A 27,810-nucleotide genomic window follows, 5' to 3' on the forward strand; every position below is an offset into this window, starting at 1 on the left:
GGCTTAGAGCTTGGGGAATAGGTAGAAATGCAGTGCTCCAGGTGGATTGGCTCTGGGATTCACGGCTGAGAACAGCTTTGGGTAGATGTTCTCCCACCTTCATGGTACACAGATTTTAAATCTTCTCATTATATAAATGCAGTTCCAGGTTAATGTGAGTTTCTAATTTAATATGTTGTTCCAAATTAAGAGTTAAAATGATATTTGATTATCTTTTTGCAGTGAGATCCAACCCAAGGCTCATTGACTTCAATAGACCTTCCAGGAGAACCTGCAGTGGCAGAGCCTGCACTTCAGATTTCTGACTTCTGCTGCAGAAGCTGCCCATGAAATGCTGTTTTTTGGGGCTAATACTCATTCTAGCTCACATTCCTAACCTGAATTGAAGTGCAGTGCATCTAACTTCTCCTCTGTGGGGTAGCAGGGCTGCAGAAGGGGCAGATCCTGGGTGTTTTCAGCCTCAGAGCAGTGTCCTGCATACCTAAAGCAGTGATTTGTGTAACTCACCTTTAAGTCATCCCCCAGGGAATTGCAGGGATACCAAGCTCACATCAGGGACTACCTGTGCTCACCCTGGCCCTACCTGCAGCTCTGTTTCTCCACAGAAGCCTGAGCCATACCATTCTCAGCAAATCCCACCCTGCTTCCAGAGTGTCCTGGCAGGGGTATGCACAAGGGTGTGAGACAGTGGCTGCAGGAGCCAGGGGGACTAAATGCACAGAGATTTTATGGCCACAACAAATTCCTGATCCACTCAGTGGGATAAGGAAGGTGGAGCTGCCCAAGGCTGGAATTTGCAGCTGCCATCTCAGAGTCCCTTTTCTCTCCCCTCTTCAGCTGCCCCTGCTTCTCTTGTCTCCATCCAGCTGAGTGGTGGCTAAATATGGTGCCCTGAGGAAGCTCTGATGGTGCTTTTCATCTGGCAGGCAGGGCTGGCATTATCCAAGCAGCAGGAGCTGTACCAGGAGGATGGCCTGTGGATTTTAACCCCTTCAGCTCCTCCAGTAAGAGTGGAGGAACACAATAACCCAGTCAAAGGCTAAGCTCCTTTTTGAGGGACAAGACAAATGGGAAGATAAACCATTTGCGAGGATCATTAGGCAACCTCAACTTCTTTTACTGAAAGAAGCAGTGGTAGTTTGCATTTCCCAAGCCCTATGGAGTGGGATCACTCCATGTGGCTTCAGTGGTAAAGTCTCTTCCCAGGAATGAACTTCAGAACAGAAATACTGCACAGACTGTCAGGTGTGGGATAAGAGTTGACTTTCTTGGATTGAATATTACATTATTGCTCTCCAGAGGAGTTCTGGCATCAATTTTTCCTTCAGCCTCTCAGCTCACAGGTCTCAATCGTTGCAGTGGAATATGTTAGAAAGGCAAGACTGGCACCAGGACAGAACAGTAGTGAAAGCAAAGCCCACGATTTCTGGACTCTGTCACAGGCCTCATTAAACTGAGCATTCAGATTACTCTTTCCGAAATTTCTAGTGAAAATTGCAGGGAATTGCATGATTTTTGTTCAGTTTATTGTGTCTGGTTTGCAGGTGTTTCTTTTTCCAAACTGTAGGAACAGTATTAAATGAATTTGGATATTTCCTCTTGTGCATAAATTACAAAATCTATTTCAGCTCAATCAAAACACACAGCTTAAGAAAACACTTCATTTTGATTTTGAATGTATGTTACTCAACATGTAATGAAAAACAAAACACAATCTTGAACCAATCCCTTCCAAACAGAACACTCAACACATTCTGTTCCAAAGAAAAGCTGACTTTATCAAAATGCCTTTTGTTTCCCCCTTAAATCAACAAATTTCTACAAAGTATTTTGCCTCTGATGAATTGGCATTTTCCTGACATGAAATGAGCAATCCAAAATAATTCTAAGCAGCTCTGTGGCAAGTCCCAGCTAATTCTGGAATAGTAGCATGAAGGTGCGTAGGAAGGGTACTGCAAGGAGACGTAGCACTGAGCTGAGACGTAAGAAATTTGGGTTGAATTCCTGAAGCAGTTTTAAAATGATCTGGAACAAGCCATTAATGTACCCTGTGTCTCAATTCCCATCCTGCAGAATGAAAAAAAGCAGCGTTTCCCCATCTAAAGCTACTGCAAGGATAAAAATCTACTAAAGCTTGTAAGGTTACTGGACTTAGATGTGAGGTGTATAAGTAGTAAGGAAGACAGAAGATAGAGCTGCATTTTTGTATAACTTTGAAAGAAATTATGGGGAAGTGGACTAGCTAGGACAGTACTTTAACAATAGCAGGAATAATTCCAAGTTCAGGGCAGTGCTTAATAGAAATCACTGCTCAACACCCACCGTATTTTCTTTTTTAATAAGCAGCTCAGAAAAGTGCAATTTATCATTATTATTATTATTATCATCTATATTCATTCTATCTCTGCCATTTCATAAATGAGAGGAGTTCCTCACAAACATCTACAAAAGCGAGCTCATTATCCAGTCTCGCTATTTTTAACTCTCATTTGTGACAATAGCTATCAAACTCTTGCCAACAGTTGGGCTGCTGGTGTGCTGACACCGCTGCTCCACAGCCCGCTGAGCGGGATTAGCTCACTGTTCCCTTGCGTTCCCCCATCTGTCCCCGGCCATCTGCTCTCCTTGCTCTCCTAAATAGATTGTGTGCTTTTTGGGGCATGGACCGCCTTGCTGGTTGCTGTCTGTGCAGCACCCACTGTTCCAGTCTTGGATTCAGCAGGACTGGCTTCAGAATCACAAAATCGTGGAATGTCTTGAGTGGGAAAGGACCCACAAGGACCAGAGTCCAGCTCCTAGCCCTGCCCAGGGCACCCCAACAATCCCATCCCATGCATCCCTGAGAGCGTTGTCCAAACATTTCTGGAGCTCTGTCAGCCTTGGGGCCGTGCCCATTCCCTGGGGAGCCTGTTCAGTGCCCAGCATCCTCTGGGGGAAGAACTTTTTCCTGATATCCAACCTAAACCCCCCTGGCCCAACTCCAGCTGTTCCCTCAGATCCCATCACTGGTCACCAGAGAGAAGAGATCCATGCCTCCCCTTCCACCCCGCCTTGTGAGGAATCTGAATACCACAAGTTCTCCTGAGTCCTGTCTTCTCCAGGCTGGACAAACCTCAGCAGTTCCTCTTATGGCTTCTCCTCTAGACCCTTCACCATCTTCATAACCCCGTGACACTTCACCATAAACCTGTGTGCACAAGCAGAAGTTCCTTTTAACTAATTTCCCAACCTATGGAGCGCTGTGAGAAGGTTTCCAAGCAGAGCCCTGACCCAAGTGTCTGTGGAGCCTGGAATTCAGAGCAGTGACTTTGGCACCTTGACCAGTAGATTTATGATCAGGACTTTTGGGGTTTGACTCCTTCTGTCCAGCGCCACCTGATTTTGTGACTTGGTGGAGGTACCTGCTACTCTTGTTTGGTTTGAAGCTGCCCCTCATCCTCCTCATCATCACACCAGGATTTTATAATTCGCTGAAGTGGAGGGACAAACGAGCTGAGAGCAGGTACAGAGCTTTTTTAATTCTCTCCTCCTTAAAGGCAGGGAGTAATTGGAGTTTCTGCACAAAAACTGCTCCGTTTAGGCTGCTGGTTGAACTCCATTAATAAAAAAGGGTTTGTGGAGTGGTTTTGGTTCACTGAATATTCTGACAAGTTGTAAGCAAAGTGTTGACAAACTGAAAAGAAGAAAAAATCTCTTCTCCTACAAGACATTTGGGGTCAAAAGTGATATTTTTATCACTGTTCCATCTTAAGGGGGTGGAAAGACAAATCAAAAGGAGAAAAAGCTCCAGTAATTTCAAATAGAGATTTGGAAACATTTCCCCTTTGAGCTCTCACAACCCAAACACTGACATCTCCCAATCGTTATTTTTTTCTGCATGAGCAATTTGGCAAAAGTGAAGTGAATTTGTGGACTCTGTTGGTGTTATTGAAGAAGTATTTCTCATCTCCTTGCCTTTCCTCACCCAAAAATATTTCGGCGGATGAATATCCCGCAGGTCTAACCACTCATGCATATTTAAAACTGGAGTGGTTAAAGAGTAATGCAAATTTAGACACTAATCAGAACAGAATTACGGAGATTTGGGGAGGGATTAGCCAATCACTGCCTGAAATAGTGAAATCCCACTTCCATAAAGAAATAGCTTTACAACCATTTGGGATTTTACGATGCTGTATGCCACAGTCACCCAGAGAGTCAGAGCCACTGCTGAGTTGCAGCTCCAGCCCTGACTCAGGCAGATATCAGTGTCTCCAGTCTGAGCTATGAAGACATCTAGGTCAGAAGTGGCCAAATTCTGTTTTCCCAGAGCTCAGGTTTATCCACAGCAGTTCATATGACTTAAACTCTGCCAGATTGGCTTCCCTTTCCATCCACGTTCCCTGTATTCCTCTGGCCCTGACAGAGGAAAGGTGTCCCCAGCTGGGTTGGGTTGCTGGGCAGGGTTTCCAAAGGACAAGCAGGGCTGCTCCTGGCTGTTGTCTTTCCAATACTTTCAGGGGCCATCTCTCAGTTAGGGGCAGGACAGAAATGTTACTGCTCCACAAGTTAAATTAAATCGTAAAGGTGTGGGGCAGTAATTACCTGTCCAGGAATCTGAGTGCACAAACTCGAAGCAGGGATAGCTGAATAAAATCTAGAGTAGCACATCCCATACTTAAAATTAAGGGTACACTTAAGCTGCTCACTGAAAGGAGGTCAGATGTTCGTCACTTTACAGGGTCGAGCTCTAAACTAACATAAACTGTTTCATCTCTCCCCTGACACTTCAGCCTCTTACTAATTTATCAGCATCCCAAAGCAGTGTGTGAAGTTGCTGAAGAGCAGAAGTGTTTCAGATACAAATAGCAATTGTTAGCCTCTTCCTTCTGGTAAATGGCAGCAAGCAGAAACCTCTCTCAACCTGCCAAAGACCAAATGTAGGACACAAGGAAGAATTATTGGTGCGTGAAGCTTAAAGAGATAGGGGACTTATTCCATTACTGCAAATAATGTGTCCAGTAATTTCTTTTTCCTGAGTCTGCATTTCTGATGGAAATAGTTCACAACAATGAGCATGGGAAAACAGAAGGGATGTGTTTGAGATCAATTTGGATCTAATGGAAGGGATAAATGAAAGGTACAGGGGTTAGAGGAAAGGTAGAAAATCCCAGGAGGCAGAGGAGTGTTCACAGCAAACGATGGAGAGTCAGAGCACCTGCATCCTGTCTGCCTGTTTATAGCAGGGATCTGGGGCTGCACAGCCTCCCTTGGATGAAACAGACCTTGCAATATAATTTTGTGCAAAATCTATCACTCTGAGCTCTCCCACTGTATAAAAATTACCTTTTAAGTGGCTAAGTAGACATCCAGCTCTATTCTTTTCTTCTTATTTCAAGAAACAACGGGAGTAACTGCACTTGCCTGCCTTACTAGAGTGCTGAGAGCTTTAATTAATGTCTCTAATTCAATTTGAACTCCTTGGATAAAAGGCACTGCCTTGTGACAGCAAAGGTATTGCCAGAAATAGAATATAATTAACACACAGATATCAATCACAAAGAAATTAAGTGTACATTCAAATGCAACTTGCACTTTACAGAAAATACTTGCCTATTTTTCCTCCAAGAATCCTGAAGACTCATAAGATGAGGAACATTTAATGTTCCAGGCTGAATTTGTATTAGAAAAAGGGCATCTTAAGCCACCTAACAAACTCCAAGGGGTTTTAAGAAGGATCTCCATGTGCACTGGGGGATGTGCCTCCATGCTGGACGGTGCTGGAAAATGACTGCACTATGACTCAGAGTCAGCACATCCAACATTTTCTTCTCCCACTGCTTGTTTGCTGTGAACTGGAGCCATGTCCTGGCTCACCCACAGATCATGTTTATTAACAGATGTGATGATTGCATGATTGTGTTTGTTGACATGAGCCAGAAGGACCCAGCTCACTCACTGCTTGTGCTTCTCAGTGGAAATGGGCTTTATAGCTGGATATTGTTAACAGCTGCCTTGCAAAGCTTGCTGAGATGGTTGTCATTCACTGCTTGTAGGACAGAAACACCACTGGAGTCACATGGGCAGCAGGTTTGTGTTTCAGGAGGTGCTACAGCCCGATTCGGGCCTCTCCAACAAGTTCATGATACAAACAGTCACACAAATGCTGTTGTGGCTCCATGTTGATAATTCGAAAGTGAGGCCAAGACCCCACACGTAAGGGCACTGCCAAAGGTCGTAGGGGGTGTTTGGGGCAGAGTTGAGCAAAACACTGGATTCTTGGATCAAAACTCAGTGTCTGACTCCCCTGAGTCTACCCTTTAGTCCACAGATTGCTTTTGTGCCAGATTTAGCTTTTAGTTAGCCTTGGGTCTCCCACCTAAGAGCTCTATACTTGGAGACTTCCCCTCCCTGCTTCTTCCATGGTTCCTTTTGCCAAATCCATGAAACATATTTCACATCACTGGAGCCCCATAAAGACACCTAAAAAATTAATTTCAGATTCAAGCTTGTTAGGAGGTAGATTGAATGCACCTCACAATATTGTCTTAGACACAAGATAATCTCACTTTAGTAAGCTTTATAGCTTCCATGGGGACCAGCCCTGTGGAGTGGATTAATCTTTAATGTGAAACAACATCTCTACAGCAGCTACAGGGGGGAAAAAGACACTACTAAAAAATTAAAGTTGATGGTGTGATAGTAGTCTGGACCCAGTTGTGCTCCACCATCCTCCATTGCCTCAGGCACCATTCCCTGCTCTCAGAACTGATTCAGGCAGCTTCCATGCTGGAGATGTGATCACTTCTTCAGTGGTCTCAAGGCATGTTCTCCCCATATCTTACCTCTTGGATAAGAACATCACAGCCCAAATCATCCTGACTCCAACTGTGCCCCAAAGGAAAGGAAAAGAGGATGAAGACGTGTGTGTGGGGAATTAGGGACTATCTCCTCTCTTTCACAAGCTGCTATTTCTCCAGTGTATGATATTCACATGTAGGAGGACACACTGGGCTTTCTCTGAGGCCCATTTTGTTTGGCTCTTCTCATATTTCAGTTCTCACTTGCATCGTGCCGGGAACTGGAGGCGGGGCTGTCCCCAACTTGGGTACATAAGAGCTCCCTTCTCTCTGCCATAGAAATCCAATAGACAGTGAAATATTTAAGGGAAAACTGATCCAGGCTGGCAGATGAGGGGAGTAGCTATGGATGAGTTTAATGAACAGACAACCAAGGAGGCTGGGACAGCATGTACAGAGCAGCTGATTGTTACCTGCACACCCAGCTCACGGCAAATATGCTGAGTTTGCAGCTGCTCACCCTGATGGGACAAGAGCAACCAGGCAGGGAAGGAACCAGGGTGGAGAAGCAGTAGAAATACACTTCTGAACTGGAATTTGGAGATCCTGAGGTGGGATGTAGCTGGGAGCATTCCCCAGTAATCCCCTTGGGCTCATGAGTGAGTGGAAGCAGGGATGTTCTGTGGCCCACTTGGAATGTGCTCTGTTGCCCTCAGTTTGAGGCTAGAAACTATCCTGTTTTGTAATGTAAGGTAGAACCAGTCCTTGTGTGATGTGAGGGACTAAGCACTGAGAACTGCCCTGTTTAGGGCTGAAATAAGAGTCAGTGGTGAAGGCTGATGTTAAAAACATGTCTCCAGAATGGGAACAACCTCCTCAGCCAGGAGCTGCAGGTACCACCAGGTTTAATAACAGTAATATTCCATCTGCAATTAGAAAGAAGTTTACATGAGACCAACAGAAAAATCAAACATTGGCTGACTTTCCCATACTTGTTTTTTTTTCCCATTTCTTCCTGTAATGCAACAGCTGAGTGTCGTCTTTAACCAGACGTACACAACTCGGTTCTGGCAAGTGCTGCTGAGCTTACTGCAGCTCCTCGAACACATGCTGTGCACACGTGCAGGCTCCCACACACTCTGGCACACACAGAGGGCTCCTGAGCTCCCCGGCACACCCAGGGCTCCAATCCACCTGCACAGCAGCCTCACACACTCATTGCCATGGGATGCAGCTCCGACATGCTCCAGGGAAAGCTCCTGGAGCAGAGGAGATAGCCATGCTGACCACCAATGCTGATGGCCTCTGGTCTGTGCTCTGCTGCTCACACCAGCCAAGGTTCACACACAGTGCTGTGAATGCGGGTGGCACCTCTAGCACACCTCTCCTACACTTTTAGCAAAACCTTTTCTTTCTGGGAATTACAAACTTTTCAAGTGCTTATAGAGGACTCAGACTCAAAACCAGAAGGTTTTCTGGAGATGTGCAAAAAAGCCTGACGTGAAATCTCACTGTGGCAAAGCTTTGAGTAGCCTAATTTCTCCTGCTTTAAAAAATATCTGTAGTCTCTCTGCACTGTATTTTACAGGAACAGGTGGGTATCACCTGTCCTGAGGACAACTTGTGCTCCCAAGAGTTGGGGGAGCAGCCTTAAGATCACTGCTGGCCCAGCTATGCCCACAGTGTTGGCATATCCTTCACAAAACCCAGAAGGCAGGAGGAGGAACCAGTTGTAAGTGTGGAGAGGACTTTTTCCAAGCAGCTCCCACGGGCGAGGAGCACAACCCGACAGGCTGAGCTGCTGCAGCCACGTAGTGCTTTGGAAGAAGGAGGGGACTGTGCTGGGTGCGGGGTGACAGCTAAGCAAGCCCCTCACCTGCCACCGCAAGAGCACATGGCTTTGCCTGGAGAGGGGCACGGTGCCAGCAGCCCGACTGCGGAGGCGGATGAGCTAATGGCTGAGATGCTGGAAATGGGAGTCAGGAGACCAGGGCTCTCTTCCAGCTGTATCCATGGCTTGCTGGGTAACCTTCGGCAAGGCATCTTACCCCCTGGTTCTCTTCCCACTCACCATATGTCTTGTCACATGCCTGGCAGAGGAGCTGGCGTGGCGCAGGGCTGGCTCTAGCCTCGCTTCGCCGGGGGTGCAGCAGGACAGCCACTCTTCCACCACGGCAGTGAGAGCGTGTCCTGCTCCAGGTGCTGGGAAGGATCCCCTGAAGCTCCCTAGTAAATCTCCCTTGCTGAATATGCATGTTCAGCATTCACTGTGTCATCTGCAGAGCCTTGATCTTGGGAAGAGCCTCGAGGTCCCACCATATGAAATAGCAACAGACCCCATCCCCTGCACCACACACACCTCCCCAACACTGCAGCAGGAAAGCAGGGTGAGGACATTTTTATCTGTCAGAGTCTGGCAGGATTTCATAGTTGTGTGTGTCTGTGTGTGTGTGCCTGCGTGTCTGCGTGTGCTTGTCGCTGAAGCCTGGGTAATTATTTTGTTTTATTTCTTTTTTTGGCAGCACTTGAAAGTAAGAGCTGGGTCTTTATAGATTGCTCAGGTTGCACAGAGTAGATTACAGATCATCAGAGAGACATGAAAGCAGAAGACACGTTTCTCTGGCACAGCATTAAAGGGACAATAAAGGGGTAATTGTAGCCTAGGGTGCAGCCACCTCCTGTACCCAGCCTTCACTTGCCTTTGCAGCACTGTGGAGAACTTCATGAGGGAAATGATGGAGAAGTTGGGGTGAGGATGTCTCAGGTCAGGACCTGGTTATTTCAAAGGTGATATATGCTCAGGAGGTTAAAGGCACCACTAAAATACATGAATAAAACACTGCCAAATACTCTAAGCTGTAACACAGGCAAACCAAAGTCTTTTAAAACTTGATTTTTCACGTCTGTTTTCACCCTGAGAGATGGTTGTCAAAGGATCAGAGCAATTCCCGTTTTTAATCTCTCTTTTTCTCTCCCTCCTCCCTCTTCTCCCTTTCATTTCTCTTTCTCTCTCTCCTTCCTCCTATCCCCTCTCTCTTTCAACAGGACTCCACAGAATGGAGCAAGAATGAGAGGAAAAAGGCAGACAGAAAAGCATGAACTGGAGGCTTGTTGAGTTCCTCTACCTCCTGTTTATATGGGACCATATACTCGTACAGCCCTCCCACCAGGACCCAGCTGCTACCAACCAACATGTCTCCAAGGAGTTTGATTGGCTTATTTCAGACAGGGGGCCTTTCCACCACTCACGGAGCTACTTATCCTTTGTGGAAAGACATCGTCAAGGATTTACAACCAGATATAAAATATACAGGTATGCCGGGTTCCTGGGGCTTGGATGAGTTTTCAGGTGGTGGGAACTCTGCCAGTTCCCATGGGCTCCAGGCTGGGAGTCAATGGGAGATGCACTATTGTCCCTGTTCCACCTGGAAATGCTCCTTTGGTTCCCCATGGCCCTCAGCTGCCAATGCAAATTGCTTCGAAGGCTCGGGTGGAGTGCTCTGCTAGTGAGATGAAGGCACTGCAGTGTCATGGCAATGTGCGAAGCACAGAGTGAGATGAAAAGGAACTGAGGGGGTGGGTGTTCTTCATTCGTGGTGACAGACAGTTCACAGGCAGGTTCCCAAGCAGCTTTTTCAAATCAATGGAGCTCTGGACAGCCCAAGCCTCTGTACCAAACTCATACATGTGAACTGCCAATAGCTTCAGGTTCACATAAAGATGTCACCATGCACGTCAGTGTGACAGTTCTCACGCTGCTGTGTGGGAGCCTTGGCTGTGTGCTGCCTACCACAGACTCTCTGAGGGTTTATCACCGTGTGTAAGTTGGACTTGCCTGCAGAACTGTGATCTTGGTTTAAAAAACTACAGAGAATTAAAAAATCCTACAGAGGATAGGCAGAATTTGGATTTTATTTTGCCTTCTAGGTTTCTAAGCCTTAGTTGTTGCTTGTTTCAAACTCTTCTTGCCAGCTTTGCTATCTAGAACCACACTTTTTCCTCTTCATTTTAATCTGAAAAGCTGGGGTGCCTACATGAACATCCTATTAAATCAGCAAGCACTTTGGAGTGAAGGGGAATAAGCCAGCAAGTGTCAGGAGATTTGTGCTAAAACCCAAAGAGACTGGAAAACTCTCCCAGGCATGTGTGCATTTACATAATTATATGGTCCTGTTGTGCTTCAGAAAGACACTTGCAAATGCAGCTATGCAAAGTGGTGGGCAGGGAAGTGCTGGTGAACAGCCCATGGCACTGTGAACGTGGAGACATAGACATGGGGATGGGGGAGCAGGGAATCACAGAGAATCACTGTGTGCAGGGGGTGTTGTCCCATGAGCACGGAGCCAGAAGCAGAGTAACAGAGATGTGTGAGGCATCAGCTCTGTGTGGGGAAGAAAAATGAGTTGTTCTTGTCGTGCAGCCTCCAGGGAGTGCAGCACCCCCTCCCCTTGCAGCAGCAAGGGCAGGTTAAAAATATTGTCCTGGCTTGTCCTCTCCAAAACAGCTCAGGGGGAAGACAGCCCCAAAAACTAAAAAATATGCTGCCTCGCTTGCACTGGTGAGGTCTCACTGCCTGTGCACAGAGAAGCAGAGAAAATGCCTTTTCCCAAAAGCCTTTCTCCCTGGCTGTGCTCTGCCCAGCTCCCCTCCTGCCCTGCCTGCCAACACACACAGTGACCCAGCCTGCAGATCCCTGCCCTGCTCCTCGCCTCTGGCACTGGCTCTGCCCTTTGCTAAAGAGCTGTGCAGCCTGGGATGCCACCACGGAGTCTGCAGGGGCTGGGGGGAGAGAACCACACGATGGATGTGTTCAGACGCATCTATGAACTGTCAGTGTGGGTCAGGCCACAGATCCGTCAAGCCTGGGATCTTGTCTCTAAGCATCATGGAGAAACGGGTCTGGAAGGACCTTGAGAGGTCATTTAATCCGTGCCTCTTCCCCAAGGCAGACTCAGACATACCTGTGTCATGTCTGGCAGAGGTTTGTGGGGAACCTGGAAGGTTTCCCGTGACAGAGGATTCACACCCTGAGCAGGCAGCCTGTGCCGTGGCTTTGCCTCCTCCACTTTCATAAAGGAACCAAAATCTTGTTTTCATGTGAAGCCTGTGATTTGTTGTCCTATCTGTCAGGGGGTAAGGAACAAATTCCCTTTCAGTTTGTAGGAAACTAATATGAATTTGAAGTCTTACCTCAGTTCAGGATGGACTTTATGTGGAAAGGGATCTGTTTTCTCTGTTTCTGCTGAGTATTGCTGAACCATTTACAAAAGCCACGTGGAGCAGGCAGAGAACACAACACCCTCCTTCCAGCATGGGAGAAAACAGGCATCAGCATTCTGTGTGTTAGGGAGGTGTCTGAGAGGGGTCTTGCAGATGGTGACCATACTGGAGAAGTCACCATTCCCAAAAGAAACTGGAGATGAGACAAAGTCCAGTGGAAGTCGTTAGGGAGAGAGTTTAGAGAGGACTGCAAGGGTACCCAGGGCATCTCATGGTGAAACACCACACACTGAGCTGAAGGAGGGATCTGACTGCTTGGGGAACACCAGCCATGTGTGTGGTGGTTGGAGCTGCTGGGAGCTGAGCACTTTGGAAATACAAGTCTGGGACAAACCTGCTCCCACTGTGGTCAGCTGAGGAGGAGGGGAAAGCCTCATGTGCTTCAGCAGAGCAGATGGAACGATCAGGTGGGAGTCTGGCTGGATGCTGGAGGGCTGTTTGTTTTTAATATCTGTCTCTGCTGGCAGAATTGGTCACTTAAAAGCTGAACCCATGCATTTTTGAAGGGATATCAGACTCAGTCTGGCTATGGAGAATTAGTGGAACCACAGTCAATTCTCACAGTTAAGAGCTAGACCGTGCACACACTCTCCCAGAACATTCCATTTTACTGAACCCCACAGGGGTAAAATCTCATTTTGTGGGCTCCTTAAATTGACTTTGAGAATCTGTACAGCTGCTGGGATTTTGTCAACTGTTTAATTCCAGCATAGAAGCCTCTTTCCTACCAAAATATGTCTCTCAATTGCTCTTTGCACTAGACTAGCCCAAGGGAGGCACATATCCTGCATTAAGGACATCACTCCTTTCCTTAGAAAAGCAGCTGATATGGAGCACGAGAATTTTCTGTGCAATCTTCTCCTTCAATGCCCCTTTCCTCCCATACTCTTTTAGGTTGGCTGGTTTTTAGTTTGTTGCTCTGTCAGGCAGTTCCTTGGGGAACTTGTGATTTTGTTGAGTGAGGTTTGGCCTGACCCCTGCTCTTCTCCCAAGGCCAATGGCATCAGATCTCAAACCAGCCACAGTGACCAAGGGTTTGGAGAGGATGTGAAATCAGGGGATCTCTGGGAGCTTCACCCATCCCTAATTGAAACGCTGTTGGCTGTTTAGTGGTGATTTCCCTGGTGTCCTGCTCTGTGGGAACATGGACACAGCACATTAGGACCATGTCATTTACACTGGAAAACCACCAAGACAAAGCCACTGGTGGTGCTAAGAGCAGCATAAGGCAAAATGCAGCATTTTCTCCTTTTTACAGGTGATGCTATAAAGGAAGCAACATAAAATCACGGAGGAGTCCTCCTTCCATCACTACTGAAGTCCAAAGGTCTGTCAGCAGCAAGCACACAGGGCTATTTTATATTCTGCATAAGCAGAATTGCTGTAGAATCTCAGAGCTGATGAGCTCTTTCATAGGAAGCCTGGATCCAGGTCTACCATCCTAGCATGGAAAGATGCTTCACTGTTACAACCTCCAAAGTCCTGTTCCCTCCTTCCATGCATTTCATTTCAGTGGATTTTAGGTCTGTTTCTTGTAAAACGTGGATCACTGATTCTCCTGGTGCCCTCAATCAAGGCTCACACCTTGCACGTGGTGTTAGGAGGAAGACAAGCAAGGGGGGAGATGTTTTATGTTAAATCATGAACAGTAGGAGTGGATACCATTGCACGAGGGAAGCACATTAATCAGCATCGATTCATACTAATAAGGGTGGTTTAGGGGGGCCTCTGGCAGGAAAATGCTGCTTTGATCATTATCTGTGCACACTGCTGCTAATGCAGATAGGATGGCAGATGCTGAGACTGGTTTGTGGGATGTCTGAATATTCATTGTCACCATCCTTGTTCCTAGTCATGAGAGCCTTGGGTACGAGGTACTGCAGGAAGGCTGGAAAACAGAGGAAGCTTGGCTTGGCTTTGGGACTGGGGTTCTGCTCAGACCAGAAAGCATCCCTGTTACCACTGAACAGTTAACAGCTTCAGCCCACTGCTTTGAAGTGTGTTGTCATGTTGTCCTTTTTTTCTTCTCTCAGAAGTTGATTATTTAGCTATAAGGTAAAGCAAAAAGTGGGCTGAGCACTGGAATACTCCATGCAAATAGCCAGGCAGAGACACGGAGACAGGAATTTCCCTGATGATGCTGCTCAGTTGAAGCAAGTTCTCGAAAACACAAATACTTTCTAGAAAAAAAGAAAGAAAAAGAAAAACCTTTTCTAGGAAAAAAAAAAAAGAGATTTTGTTGTTCAATGTCAGAGGTGGGAGGCAGAGGGATGAGGTGAGATGGGCTCATCCAGCTGAGCAGAGAGGCTGCCACTGCCAGTTCAATGGAAAACAGGGACAGGACACAGTGCCTTGGAAAGAGGAGCCCGCAGGCAGGATGGCAGAGAGGTGACACAAGCAGGATCTGGATTTTTGTCCCAGGCTCGTGGTGTGGCTGTGGGTGACCTCATTTCTGTGTGCTTCAATTCCCTCCCCACCCCCTGAGAAGGGGAGATGAGGAGATGACAGCACTTGCCTGCTCTGCATTGCTGGGCAGACTTAATTAAAAGCTGCAAGACGTTTGGACATAAGGGAAAACAGCAATATAAAATGGATGATCACACGGGGCTGCAAGTGGAATGTCCATGTGCAAGAAGAAATGCATATTTTCTATGCGTGGGAGTTTAATTCCATTTTCTACAATGACAGTGGGGATGGGGAAATCTGGCTCTCTGTGTAAGAGAGCAGGGAAACCCTGGGGTATAAAAAGGAGATCTGCTTGCCTTGCAACTTCTTCTGCAGTGGGACCAGTTAGAGGCTGCCTAATTTCACAAAACCTGCAAATAGAGAATCCTTCTGAGACCTCTGTCAGGTCTGCTTAAAATACACCAGCAGATTCAAAACTTAGTGGGGGTGGTGACACCAAAGCAGTCAGTTCTGCCCCATCCCTCCCTCTGCAGAGCGACAAGACAGATGTATGACAATTGCTGACATACACTTGGTACAGCAAGGTCCTGGTTAGTAAAAAGGAAAAGGAGCTCCTGAGACAGGAAAGGTTAAGGTAACTTGCTGCACAAGCTGGACAGAAATTGGTTGGGATGCTGCCTGGGGAAAGAAGCTGATTTTATTTTTCTCCCAAAATGTTGTTTCATCAGGAGAACAGTGCAGGTCTAGGACAAGTCAGTGGAGAGGTGGGAGGTGTCTCCACCCATGGTGGCTTTCAAAGCTTGGCTGGACAAAGCCCCAGCTGATGTGCTCAAGAGCTGGTCCTGCTTCCAGTGGGAGGTTGGATTAGGGACCCCCAGGGTCCCATCTAACCAACATTTCTGTTATTTCCCTGTTTCTCCAATTCAGAGTGGACACTAAACTGTGTGCTCATAAAGGGATTTGCTCTAGTGAATGCATTCAGCCACACTAGAGATTTTTATTTAGTCCTAGGAAACCCACAAATCTGAGCAGCTACATGCTCCCTAAACATGTCACTCCCTCAGTGAAGAGGAAGAGAAGGATGCTGAAGCCAGAATCTTTGCTGTGCATGTAGCACAGGCTACAACACTTAGAAATGCATATGCTGTTCTACTGCTTGAATTTTCCCTTCAAGGAAAAAAAATAAAGGAGAAAAAAGATTGGTCTCACAAAACTGTCTCACAAAACTTTCAAAGTTTTATGGCACCACAAATTAAAAACAATGAGCCAGATTCTCTGTGACTTAAATATGTGAAACTGTTGACTTCAAGGAAAATTCAGTAGTTTATTGGCTGGAGAATGTGTTCCAGCACATCCAGCACTGCCCAGTGCCCAGAGCTGCAAACACAGGACCAGGGTTTGTACGGCTGCCTGCCTTGGCTGGGAGGACAACGAGCTTTTATTATTTCTGGGCAAAAGCAAAATGTGACTCTTATGTCAGGCACTGGGCTTGGCCAAGCTGGTCAGTGATTGTGAGGGTTTTATGGGTGGTTTTATATCAGAAGCACAGATCACAGAATTGTTTTGGCTGGAAAAAACTTCCAAGATCTAGTCCAACCTGTGCCTGATCCCCAGCTTGTCACCCAGCCCAGAGCACTGAGTGCCACATCCAGGCCTTCCTTGGACACCTCCAGGGGTAGGGACTCCACCACCTCCCTGGGCAGCCCCTTCCAAGGCCTGACCACCCTTTCCACGAAAAAATTCTTCCTGATGTCCAACCTGAGCCTCCCCTGGCACGGCTTGAGGCCATTTCCTCTTGTCACTTGTTCCTTGTCACTTGTCACTCCTTTCAGGGAGTTGTAGAGAGAAAGAAGGTCCCCCCTGAGCCTCCTTTTCTCCAGGCTAAAGTTTACTCCAACCTACAGAAGTTTGGCCTTTCCTGACTGGAACTTCTAGGCAGATTTCATGCAAACCTGTGATTTCCAGAGCTGAGGAACTGATCTGGCAGAAAAAGCAGTCTGACAGGTAAAAAAAGGAAAAGAAAAAAAAAAGTTAATTTTTAACTAGATCACTTTGTGATCTCATTCATTCTGTGGTCAGGGGATAGCAAAGGAACAGGAATGTGTGGATGGAGGCAGGAGGGTGACAAAAGGGACTGGTGACGCTGCTCTTTCCAGCAGCAATGTGCATAAATTCTTTTGAAGTGGTTGTGAAGTTGTTTTGGTTGTGCTAAGTTCTGGCAGAGACAAAATCTATTAGAGCTGCTTCTATCATCTTTTCAGGCTGTTCTTCTCCCATCTCTACATTCCTCATTGACTCTTTTTGCTGTCTCTCTATTGCATTGAATTTAATCTACTGGTCACTAGAGCAGTACAAATAATTGATTTTGTGGTTCACTGGTTGTACAGAACAAAAATAACATTAAAAATGTGTTGATATGAAATGGATGTTTATTCAACTTTTCAGTAAAATGAAAAAACTAAAACATTTCATTTCAGGCTCAGTGAAAGTTCCAAGCCTTGCTGTTTATTTTCACTTTATTAATCCAGTGAATTTTTTTTTTTTAATTTTTAAGGTACAAAAGTTTATCTCAAGACATGAAGTCAAGTAGTGCCACTTGAAAAATGTCAAAAGAGAAACAGTTTGGTTTTCAGTGTATTGTGTTTAGCTGTTTGTTCTTCAATTTGAATTTGCAAGGAGTTTTTATATCCTTGAGTTAGGGAAGGACGGAAAAAAAAAGACTGTCCTTGTTGTTCGCTCTTTGTGACTTTGAAATCTTGAAATTCCCTAGGGTCCAGCTTTGATTTTCCCTGGGTTCAGCATCTTAGGAAAAAAAAAACCAATAATAATTTCCCCAGCACGGCTGGGCAGAGGAATGAGAGCCAAGATGAGCAGCCGGAATGCAGCTCTGCCTGGGAAGGCTCGTGGTGCTTCCCAAAACCAGGCTGGGTGCTGGGACCTGGGTGCTGTGACTGTGACAAATTATGCCACGGCTGCACTCACAGATGCTCTCTTCACACACACACCCTGGCAAGCTTTCAGTCCTGTTCCGCTTGTTTGGATGCCTGAAGCATCCAAGAAAGCACCGCGAACGTTCTTCTCAAACAGCATTAAGGTGGTGCTTAGCTCTGGTATGAATTGATAGGCGCTGTTAGGCCTTTTAATCTTTGCTTGGGCTTTTCTGGTTGCGCTGGAGTTCTGCTGACAAGGTTTTCTTATTAGGGGTTTATGCTATCTGTTTAAAGGGGACATCAACTTTGTTGTTTTCCAGTCAGAGGCAAGGCTTTTTTAGGAGAGACAACACAGCAACTGAAGGACAGAGGGAGCTGAAAGAGATGAAAGGAGGTTCTTTTCTCCGTGTGGAATGAGCAATGGAAAACCATACAGGCAAAAATACAGAATCTCCCTGTTTTATGTTATGCCTGTAAATGAGCGATGTACATTGGTTTGTAATCAGTAAATGCTGTGTAAATAAATGTGTGTAAACCAAAACCTGAAATCCATTTCCATAGCGCTTGTAAACAATGAAGCCTTCTAGTGTTGTCTTCAATGTAAATGCTAATCTAAAAGTGACATCACTACACGTTTATGCAACTTTATGAAAGCCACAATTTACATTCCTGTCTCAGCATCTCTAAAAGCAGTTTGGCAAACAGAAGCCATTCAGTGATGGGCATAAACCAGACAATTCCATCACACAGCATCTCCTTCAGCCCCAACCTTCATTCTTCATGCAGTGCAGGGACTGCTGTGTTTACATCCCCTGCATAATGCAACTCCCTGCATATGTGCAGCTTTTCATGGATTTGCACGAGCAGAATAAGGCAGGAGTAGGGGCTGGCAGGGAATGGCTGGGGCTGAGCTGTGCAGAGCTTCATCCTGGGGTGTCTGAGCAGGCACAAAGCTTGGCTCTGGTCAGGTTGGAGGAGCAGCTGCTCTGGCTGCCTTTGGATTCGGATGGTGATAGCTTGGGAACATCCCTGGCAGCTGCAGGACTTGACAGAAGGACGCACCTCTCCTTCTCTTTGATATTCTTGAGAACAGAGGGCAAGAGGAAGGATAAGTGGCACCAGCCTTTGATATGCTTGGAGCTGCTGAGATGTGGGAGCAGAAAATCTGTCCAGGCTTGGGGAAGGGCAGCCCCGCATCCGAAGGCAGCAGCGCACACCCTGTCCACCACAGGACAGCGTGGAGGCAAAGCAGTTGATAAGTTCACATTCTGATAAGGCTCCTGTGGTTAGGACAACGCCAGTTCCTCTGGAGAAAATCACTGCTGTGAGCTGTGTGCCTGCAAAGGCAGATCAGTGCCTGCCTGCTGATCCAGGGGAGCTCTTAGCTGCATTGGCCAAGTGCTAGCACAGATCTGCAGAGTTGCGTCTTCCAGCACAAAAATTCCCCTTCTCAATCCACAAAGAAATATTTTGATCCTCCTTCCAGTGAATCCCAGAAGCAGCACAGAAATATTTTAGTCACTGAACCTTTCCAAAGAGATCTGCATCCTGCTGGGCTTGGACAAGGATGTCCACATCCTGTCCCCTTGGAGACTTCTTGCACGGTGAGGGAGTATTCCCCTCCACATGTCAAGCAGAGGCTGTGCCCAGCAGGGCTGCTCCCAGCATGCTGTGACAGCAATGACTCTGCACGTTCCTCTCAGATTCCTCCAGGGCAGCAGACTATGGTCCAGTGGCTTGGGAACATATTTTAAAGGCTAACAAGGCAAAGAGAAGCTTTCATTCTCTTTCTTAAAAAAAAAAATATTTTTAGCTGGTTTTTTTTTTTTAATGAGCAGATTATTAATTCTGTTTTCAAATCAGGCGGATGCTTATTTCAGCAGAGAAGCTGTTATATTAAAATAAAAAGTGATCATGTTAGATGGACAGAATAATTTTGTTCTGGCACAAGTAGCACTGGGAGAAGGCATTATAAGGTTTTTTTTTATTTCTGAATCCCTCCAATGTTTCCCTTAGGTTCCAGAAAGTATGTTTTTTTCCCTTTCTTTTATGCTGATTGCCACCCACTAGGCTCTGTAAATGGAACAAGATGTGTCCCACCAGGGCAGCCGGAGCCATCCAGGCAGTTTTCCTGGGCTAAGCTGCTAAGAGCAGGTACAGAACCCAAGGACACAAAGAAACCCTGGAATCAGCTTTGCCTGCAGCAGGGTTTGGGTCAGCCCTTTGTGCCAGGATCTCCTCTGCAGGCAGTGTGATATCAAATGTTCCTGTGCAGAGCCAGCACTTTGTGCTGCTGCCCACGTGTGCCTGGAGAAGGAGCTGATGCAGCATCCAGGTGTCCTGGCACAGCCCAGCTTCCCTCAGGAGAGCCTGGGGCAGGTGAGACCTGCTCTGCTCCTCAGCACGGGGTTGATGGAGGCAGCATTTGGCTGCCAGGGGTGTGCACCAGGGCTCTGTTTGCTGCTGGCCAAGCCTGGGAGCTCTTATGAGCAGACCCATTTCACACCTGCAGCTCTTCACCCTTCCAGAACTCACATGGTGGCCATGAAGTATTTACAGGAAGCTGCCATGAGGTTTCCTTCACCATGGAATGTTTTTTTTCCTGGTCAAATACATCCCATCAAGTTAAAAGCATGGAGAGAGGGAGGAGAGGGGCAGGGATGGTGTTTACACCCACCCAGCTCTCTGGGCTGAGGCACTGCAGTGCAGGCTGCTGGCAGCTGCCGCCTCCTCCTCCTCCTCTTCCTCCTCCTCCTTGTCCCTCCCTGCCAGACTCCTCGCAGCTGCCTGGCTCTGGAACCACTATTCCAAGAAGACAGAGATCCTCCCCATTCCCACGCTCTGTGGCGTGGGAAAGCCTCTGACCTGCTCCAGCACCTGCCTGAGAGGGAGCCTTGAGGTCTGGCAGTGGCAGCTGCCAGCGGGGCCAGGCTGGGGCTTCCAGAGGGATGGGATCCTCTAAAGGATCTGTGATGCTTCTAAATCAAAGTCCTGCTGACAACACAGAGTACTAAATGCCTGCCTGGGGATCTGCTCCTACAGTCATGTGATGACATCAGAATTTAAGCTTTAATTAAGAAATGAGTGCAGGCAGGGAGGAAGAATCTCTAGTCCTTATGGCTACAAAAGAAAGCTTGGAAACATGACCTGAGTGCAACCAACATCTGCTTTAATGTGCAGATGGCTCCCAGCAGAGGGGTGAGCAGCCAGGAGAGGAAGCCATTCCATCAAATTCTCAATCAGGTCAAGCCAGCTTGTGCTTCTGCTTGCAATGAAAGAGCTTTTTTGGAGAGAGATTCCAAAAAAGCTGTGCTACAACAGAGTTAAATAGAACCATGGAAGCCTAGAAAGGCTTGGGTTGGAAGGGACCTTAAAGATCATCTAGTCCAGACACCTTGCCATGGGCAGGAATGCCACCCATGAGATCAAGTTGCTCAGGGCTGTCCTGCAGCCTTGCAGGGCCAGGTTTCACACTGACACAGCCCCTGCTCATGGACAAACGTCTGGAGGTGTGAGAGCTGCCTGATTGGACCTGCCAATGATGTGCAGCACTTTTTAGGCAGCAGCATGGAAATTATCTGCTCTGGGATTGAGGCAAGAGGTGTTTTGCCTCCTGGAGTTCCTTAAATTGAAGGGACTCCTTTAATATACCCTTGCTGGCCCAAAACCCCATGCTGTGCTTTCTCCTGCCATCAGTTTCAGCAAGGGTAGGGAGCAACCAGGCATTTTAGAGGCCAGTTAAAGAAAAACCCCTGGATACTGTCCATCTCCCAGGGATATACAAGGCTTGTTGAAGGAGAGCCCTGTTTGATGGCTATGCTCTCACCAGGGTCTGGAGGCTCAAAAATGCCTGATACTGCAACAGCCTCTCATTCCCCTGTGTGAGTGTCATGGAAAAGCCACTGGAAGGGTACCCCTGTAACTTACAGGGGGGACCAGTCTCTGGACTCTGACTCAGTGAAGCATCCTGACACTGGAAGCCTATGCTTCTGCAATAAAAGTGCCTTTTGCAAGCTGCAAGCAGAGGTTTCATGGTGGCTGGCAGCTCTGCTGGAGCATGGGCTGGGCTTGAGCACTGGTTTGAGATCTGAACATCACGGAGCATGTCGGGCATTCAGGTTGGATGAGGATGCACTGACCAGTGAGGGACACTTCCACCCCATGGCGACCTGCAGGTGGAAGAAGCTGTGTTATGTCAGGAGAGCAAAGGTGTTTTATTGCCTGTGCATCCCTGCAAAATTGTTTTCATCATCCATGCATCTCTGAAAGGTATTTTCATTGTCCATGCACCCCTGAAAGGTGTTTTCATAGCCCATGCACCCTTGCCCAGCCTCACTTTGCTTTCCCTCCCCTTTCTCTCATACTGGTTAATTTTTTTTCAGCAAAGGCAAACCTGCCCATCGAGTATTCAGCATTAAATATTTCAGTGTTATCTTCCAGCTCTTGAGCGAAAACCCCAGGAAGAACATTACTTTTAACTCCCCTCCAAATGTCTGGGGCTGTCCCTGGGGAGTGCAGGTGCACAGCCAGGGTGAGGCTAATCAGAGAGCTTGGTACACAGGGAAAAGCATGTGTTGCATGGTTAAGAGCAAGCAGGAAATACAGGAATAAGACAAAAAGTTTTTTAGCTTCCTCTCTGATTAAAGTGAAATGAATAGTCCCACAGTCCTTGTTCTCCTTGTTTTCCTTCCCCTGTTTTCCTCCCCTTCTCCCCCATTCATGTGCAGACTGTGGAAGTGTCAGATTCCCCCCTCCCACCCATAAAAGACTCCTCTCTGTTCCTTGGGAGTATTTGATATTTGGAGTCTCTGCTGTACTGTTCAGCAGTGAGTGTTGCCAAGTCACATGATGAACTGTATCTCAAGACTATTTAATGTCTCTTCAAAGCCCACACTTTCAGAGTCCTGTGATTATGTAAATGTCTCAACTCAATTTTTAAAGTAAGTTTACGGCCCTCATAATTGCAGAGGAAAACTTGATAATACGACTCCTACATACTCAGAAAGCAGAAAGCAAAAAAAAAGAAGAAAAAAACCCTCTAAAGTTTATCAGATTTTAAAAGTCTCATGAATTTTAAAACCAATCTCTTAATTCTTTTTTTGAGCTTGACTCATGATTTTCAAACTGTCACCAGTGTGGCTGTAGGGATTGTAAGGCTGGTTTGTTATCTTATTAGGTAACTTACATAAAATATCCAAGCCCATGGAGACTCAGAAATGGAGTATTGCACTTCAGTGCCCATCTGGAGACAACAGTGTCTTTCCTTCTGTGGAGTTGCCGAGGATCTCCTCTTTAATCCAGGTCTCCAGTCACTACTGCAGCATAAATATTTCCCCAAATTATATTAGTGTTAATCATATGAATGAGAATAGCCATAATATTGATCTTCATAATACTTAGGTTATTAAATTTGAGTTTGAAGGTAGTTCTGTGGTGCGATTCATAATAGCAAATCTCCTCAGCATGCATAAGCAGGGAGAGCAGGCCACAGAGCAATAGCACTGCAAAGCCAGGGAGAAATATATTCCAGAATTTTCCATCCTACCACAGGATTGCACAGGGAACAGACACTTGTGGCTAAGTTACTGATGCCACAACTGAAGTTTTGCTAATTGTTTGATGATGTCAGATGAACTGAATTGATCTGAAAGGACAAAAAAGCCTCTGAATGTTGAAACGAATAGTTCCAATATTTCTATGGGTATAGGCACCACCCAGGGGCTCTTTACTCGTCACAGAATCACAGAATGCTTTGGGTTGGAAGGGATCTTAAAAAAAACCCACTTCCAACCCCCTGCCATGGGCAGGGCCACCTTCCACTCTCCCAGGTTGCTCCAAGCCCCATCCAGCCTGGCTCGGGCACTTCCAGACGTGTGGCATCCACAATAATATTCCTGGAATGTTTACAGACACAAAACCAGGGATGCTGGTGTGGCAAGATGAAGAGGGATCACCACTGTCATCTGCCTTCCCCATGCAGGTGTACTCAGGCTGTGTCATTCTGTTTAGGAGCCACACACACTGAAGGGTGGGGAGGGGACAGAGCAAACAGGGCTCTGCTGGTCACTCCTAAGTGACTCCATGCCCACAGAACCATTGATGTCTGAGGTGCACACAGCTATTGAGGTGTCTGCAGCATCTTGCACAGCCTACAGTGGATTAAATGAAATCTGAGAATGCTTCCCTGTGAAATGACTCTGTAATAAGGGACAGAAATTACCAGCTCTTCCAGCATGTAAAAAAAGAGGAACCAAGAGTGTGCAAGAGGGTGAGTGCTACTATGTAATAAGCTTACAGGATAATTGCCAACTGTACTTGGACTTAATTTTTTCCTGCAGAAGAGTCATAAAAATAAGTTTATTGTTGTCACTCTGGGGAACTGAGATATTTGGATCAGGTCTTTAAAAAAGACAGTTCTTTATCTCCCCCTGAATATATAAGCTCCACTGGTGACCATCTCCTGCACAATTGTGAGTGAGCACCCAAAGGAAAAGATTTTCTGTGCACAGTTGCTGTCTGTGAGCTGGCATAGAAGTATCTCAGCTCCTTGTCAAGGTCTCACAAGTGTTTGTAACACTGAAGCAGGATTTTCACTCATAGTGGTAGGGACTGTGCACCAAAAGGGGAGCAGAACTGATGAAATTCTACGAGCGTGGAGGAAAACAACAGAATGGCAAAGTCTTTGTATTTTAGGTGCAATAAAATTGTCTCAGTGAAGTAGAAAAACATTTTCTCCACAGTAAGGTTTTGTCAAAATGCTTTATTTTGTTAGCAGTAAAGTGTTTCAGACTGATGGATTGGGTTCAACGTATTTTTGATGTGTGCCTCTCTGGGCACCAGTGACTATGGTGAAAGCAAGAGATCTAAGAAATGAGCTATTTTGACAAAATTTTGTCTAGTGAAAACATTACAAGCTGTTCCAGATTGTTCCAACATGGAACAAAGACAGATTCTGCAGGCCTGAAAGTAGCTACTAAAAGGAATCCTCTCCTGGGCAGCTCCAGCCACAGCTGAAGCTGGAGCTCTCCCAAAAGTGAGCGATTTAAGCTTTGTCTGGAGACACAGAACTGGAGCCCTTACCAATTACAGATGAGTTATCCTCAGGTGCCACGGGGAGAGTGCACGGGGACCGAGGAGTAAAGGATTAGCCAGTGCACACAGAAATATTGAGCAACTCACTACTACCTCCTATTGTGCTCGTGCCAGTGGAAATCCTTCTCAGAATGGCATATTTTATTCAATTTTTAAGAGCTCTCAATTTTTCATTTAGGAAGGGAAAGTGGAACAGCCTCCGATCTGTAATCAATCAGCCCCCTCCCTCACAGGAAAGCTCTGAGGAAGAGCTCTTGCTCTTTGGTCCTTTATCTTCTCTGAGAACTCACAGAAATTGTATTTCTGAATGGGATTGAGAGTGAGGGAGAGAGAAAAGCACAGCCAGGGCAATCCTCAACTAAATCTCACAGACCTCCGTCCTGTAGTAAATATCCTGTAGTAACTAACCCTAGGGACAATATCCCAAACAACATTTCTTCAGTCAGAATGTTTCAGATAAGCTTGGCCCAGACTTCAAAAAGATATTTAGGCACATTGTGTGGGTAAATAACTACCTAAGTACCAAATTCCTGTAGATTTTAGTGGGCATTACAAAATCAGGAGTTTTTAAACAGGATCTGCTACTATCAGAAATGCAGCCATCCATAACTTAAGCCATGAATTTATTGTCCCTGGTAATAAATCACTAGAAATACACAATGATAAAAAGAGGAATAACAGACATGGCTCATCCAGGGATCTCAAAGCCCTTTGCAGCCATAAGAGTTCTTTAGGATAGTGGAGGAAAAGGCTGGGCTTTGTTTGTTTGTTTTGAATGAATAAATTAATCATTAGTAAAATATTATGCAGTTCATCAGATATATTATTCACTAGCTATTTGTCAAAATAACAGCTCAGTCATATATCATCAGAACTAAACATTTATAATGTGTGTATATCTAGTCCTGAGATGATTTATTCAGGCTTATGGTATTTTAGTTATTGACTGTTAAAGCTCTGCTCCCTAGGGAGGCCGAGACATGGAAGGTTGGGAGCTCATGGTGAACTTGGACCCTCTCTTTTTGCTGAGGTTTTGGTCAGGACCTGATACCACAAGCAGAATCCCACATCTGCGTTTTCTTTTGGCACTGCCTCAATAGATCAGCCTTAATTCTGGTTATCTCTAGCCAATGCTAGGTCTACCTCAGATAGGGAAATCCATCCACTTACTCAAAGTCAAACTGTGACCTGAGTTCTCTGTGTTCTCTCAGGACCAGTGTTTGACCCCAACACCAAGGTCCTCATCCCTTCTGAGTTATCTCAACTGTTTAGTATCTCCCCACCTCACAGCTGCTGTGCAAGAAGGTTTAGGGATCCCAACTCACTGCTCCACGTGATAAATCACAGTTTTGGAAATACTGGGGAAGAACAGAGCAGTCTTCTACCGGGTCCCTCCCAGCTCCCTTTCCTGTGCCAGTGAGCTGGACTCCTTCCAAAAGTGCCTCAGCAGGGGGAAGCTACGTGACTGACACTCCCAACTCCCCTTGTCATTCATGACCAGCATCCCAGAAGGTTGCAGGTGCTTCCAGACCTTTACTGGAGTCAAACATTGCAGCCTCTCCCCTGGGTTTTATTAGGGAAGCTGGTGCCAAATCACCCAGCTCCCTCCTACTCAATAAAAAATGTTTAGAACCCAGTAAATTCTAACATATCAGCAGCTTGTTATGGAGGGAGAAGGTCACTGGGAGAGAAAGGGAAAAAAAGTTACCCTTCCATTTGAAATGCTGGCTGGGTACAGATGAAGGAGTCAGCACTAGGAAAATATCTTTTGATATGATAAAGTCTCATAATAGAAAATGTTGCTGCAGTACAGGCCTCGTTTCTTCAGATAAATATTTAATATAGATCACTAAAGATTAATCGAGTACAGAAAAGTGTCTCTTATACGGTTGGTGTAAAGAAAACATCTTCTCGTTAATTTATTATGGAGCCTGAAATGAGAAAAACCCTATGGAGGGAAATGCAGGGTACAGTTTCCATAGAGAAGCAGAGCACCACACCAGAATTTATTTAGTGTGTGGGCAGAAGACTTCCCAGAACCAGCTGCAGCGTGGCGTTTGCATGATAAAAAAATCCCAGTGTAGGAAGAAGCCTCACAGAGACACTCGTGTCTTGCTGCTCTGACTCCTGCACATCCCAGGGGTTCCTGAAATGGTGAGACCAGAGGACCTGTGGGCATTCCAGAGCTTGGATGAAGACTGTAAATGCCAGGTGTAACATCCCAGCTGCTCACTCAGGAAAGGGCATTCAGTCCTTTTGGAGTAAGGTGATGCCCTAAGCTCACTGTGAGGAGAGGAGCCCCACATCCTGGAGGCTCCTTGCTTTAGCCAGGATTCCCAATAACCATCCCCCTGACAGTCTCCAAGACACTGTGGCATTTCACAGTATTGGGCAGTAAGGAATTCAGGGTGCTGCTGGGGATTCCCATCTCCCACAGTGCTGGGACATATTCAGTCAGTTCCTCTGTGATGGGTAAAGGACAGGATCCTTCTGCTTTCTTCCACCATCCACAGAAACCATCATCCCAACCATTTAGCAGCATTAAATAGGACAGCGACAGAGAATAAATCATAAATAGCAGCAGATACAGTATGAGGGGGAAAATAAGAGTCACAGGCAAGGGAGGAGAGATAAAAGATCCAATTTCAGCTGAGACTGAAATGGAACAAAGTCAATGAGATGAAGAGATACACGGGATTTGTTCCAGATGGCCAACTCCACTGCCATGGAGCCTCTGGCACCACCAGCATCTTGTGATGAACTTGTGAACAAGGTACCTCTTGTTTTTAGCTGAAGTGGGCAGGAAAATCCAGCAGATCTGTCTGTGCTCAGGAGTGGGGGAAATAGAGGAGCTCTCTCCAGAAATGCATATTCTAGAGAGCAGAAACAACTCTGGAGAGAAGGAGGCTGGAACATTTTTCCACCTCTCCAAGAAGCTATGTCTAGTTGTTTCTCCAGAGGTAAAACTTTCTTTTTCTCCTTGGCCTTTTTCTGAGGACACCTTCCCTGTTTTAGAGAATGTTTTTGCCAAGCAACTGACAGAATGTGAGTCTGCATGTTTAGTGTTCCCCAAGAGAGAGGCTGAGGGGAGGAAGGTTGAATGCCACTAGTCACACCCTCTGTGCATGACTGGGAGGTGAACAGGGAATGGAGCTGGGAGGAACATGGGAAAACCATGGCTAAAAGGGATGGTTACCTCCATTTCTGGGCCATATGCAACTCCAGGGGTGTCTTCTGGCTGAACTCACAGTATGCCATTTGTTTGGCTCACATGGAAGGTGGTGGAAGGACAGAGTGGCTTTAGCACCTGGTATCTTAACCCA

At 46.3% G+C, this 27,810-nt stretch overlaps 1 protein-coding gene across 2 annotated transcripts in view; it reads left to right on the top strand.

The window, feature by feature from the left end:
* Positions 1-27,810, top strand: part of BRINP1 (BMP/retinoic acid inducible neural specific 1) — an 87,049-nt gene that overhangs the window by 18,123 nt on the left and 41,116 nt on the right. For both annotated transcript variants that reach the window (XM_048325370.1, XM_048325371.1), the window contains exon 2: positions 9,825-10,092. In XM_048325370.1, coding sequence (XP_048181327.1) covers positions 9,875-10,092 — 218 coding nt within the window. In that variant the 5' untranslated portion in view covers positions 9,825-9,874. The remainder of the gene's footprint in view (positions 1-9,824; positions 10,093-27,810) is intronic.

This window comes from Corvus hawaiiensis, chromosome 21 (genome assembly GCF_020740725.1).
Source record: "Corvus hawaiiensis isolate bCorHaw1 chromosome 21, bCorHaw1.pri.cur, whole genome shotgun sequence".
NCBI lineage: Eukaryota > Metazoa > Chordata > Aves > Passeriformes > Corvidae > Corvus > Corvus hawaiiensis.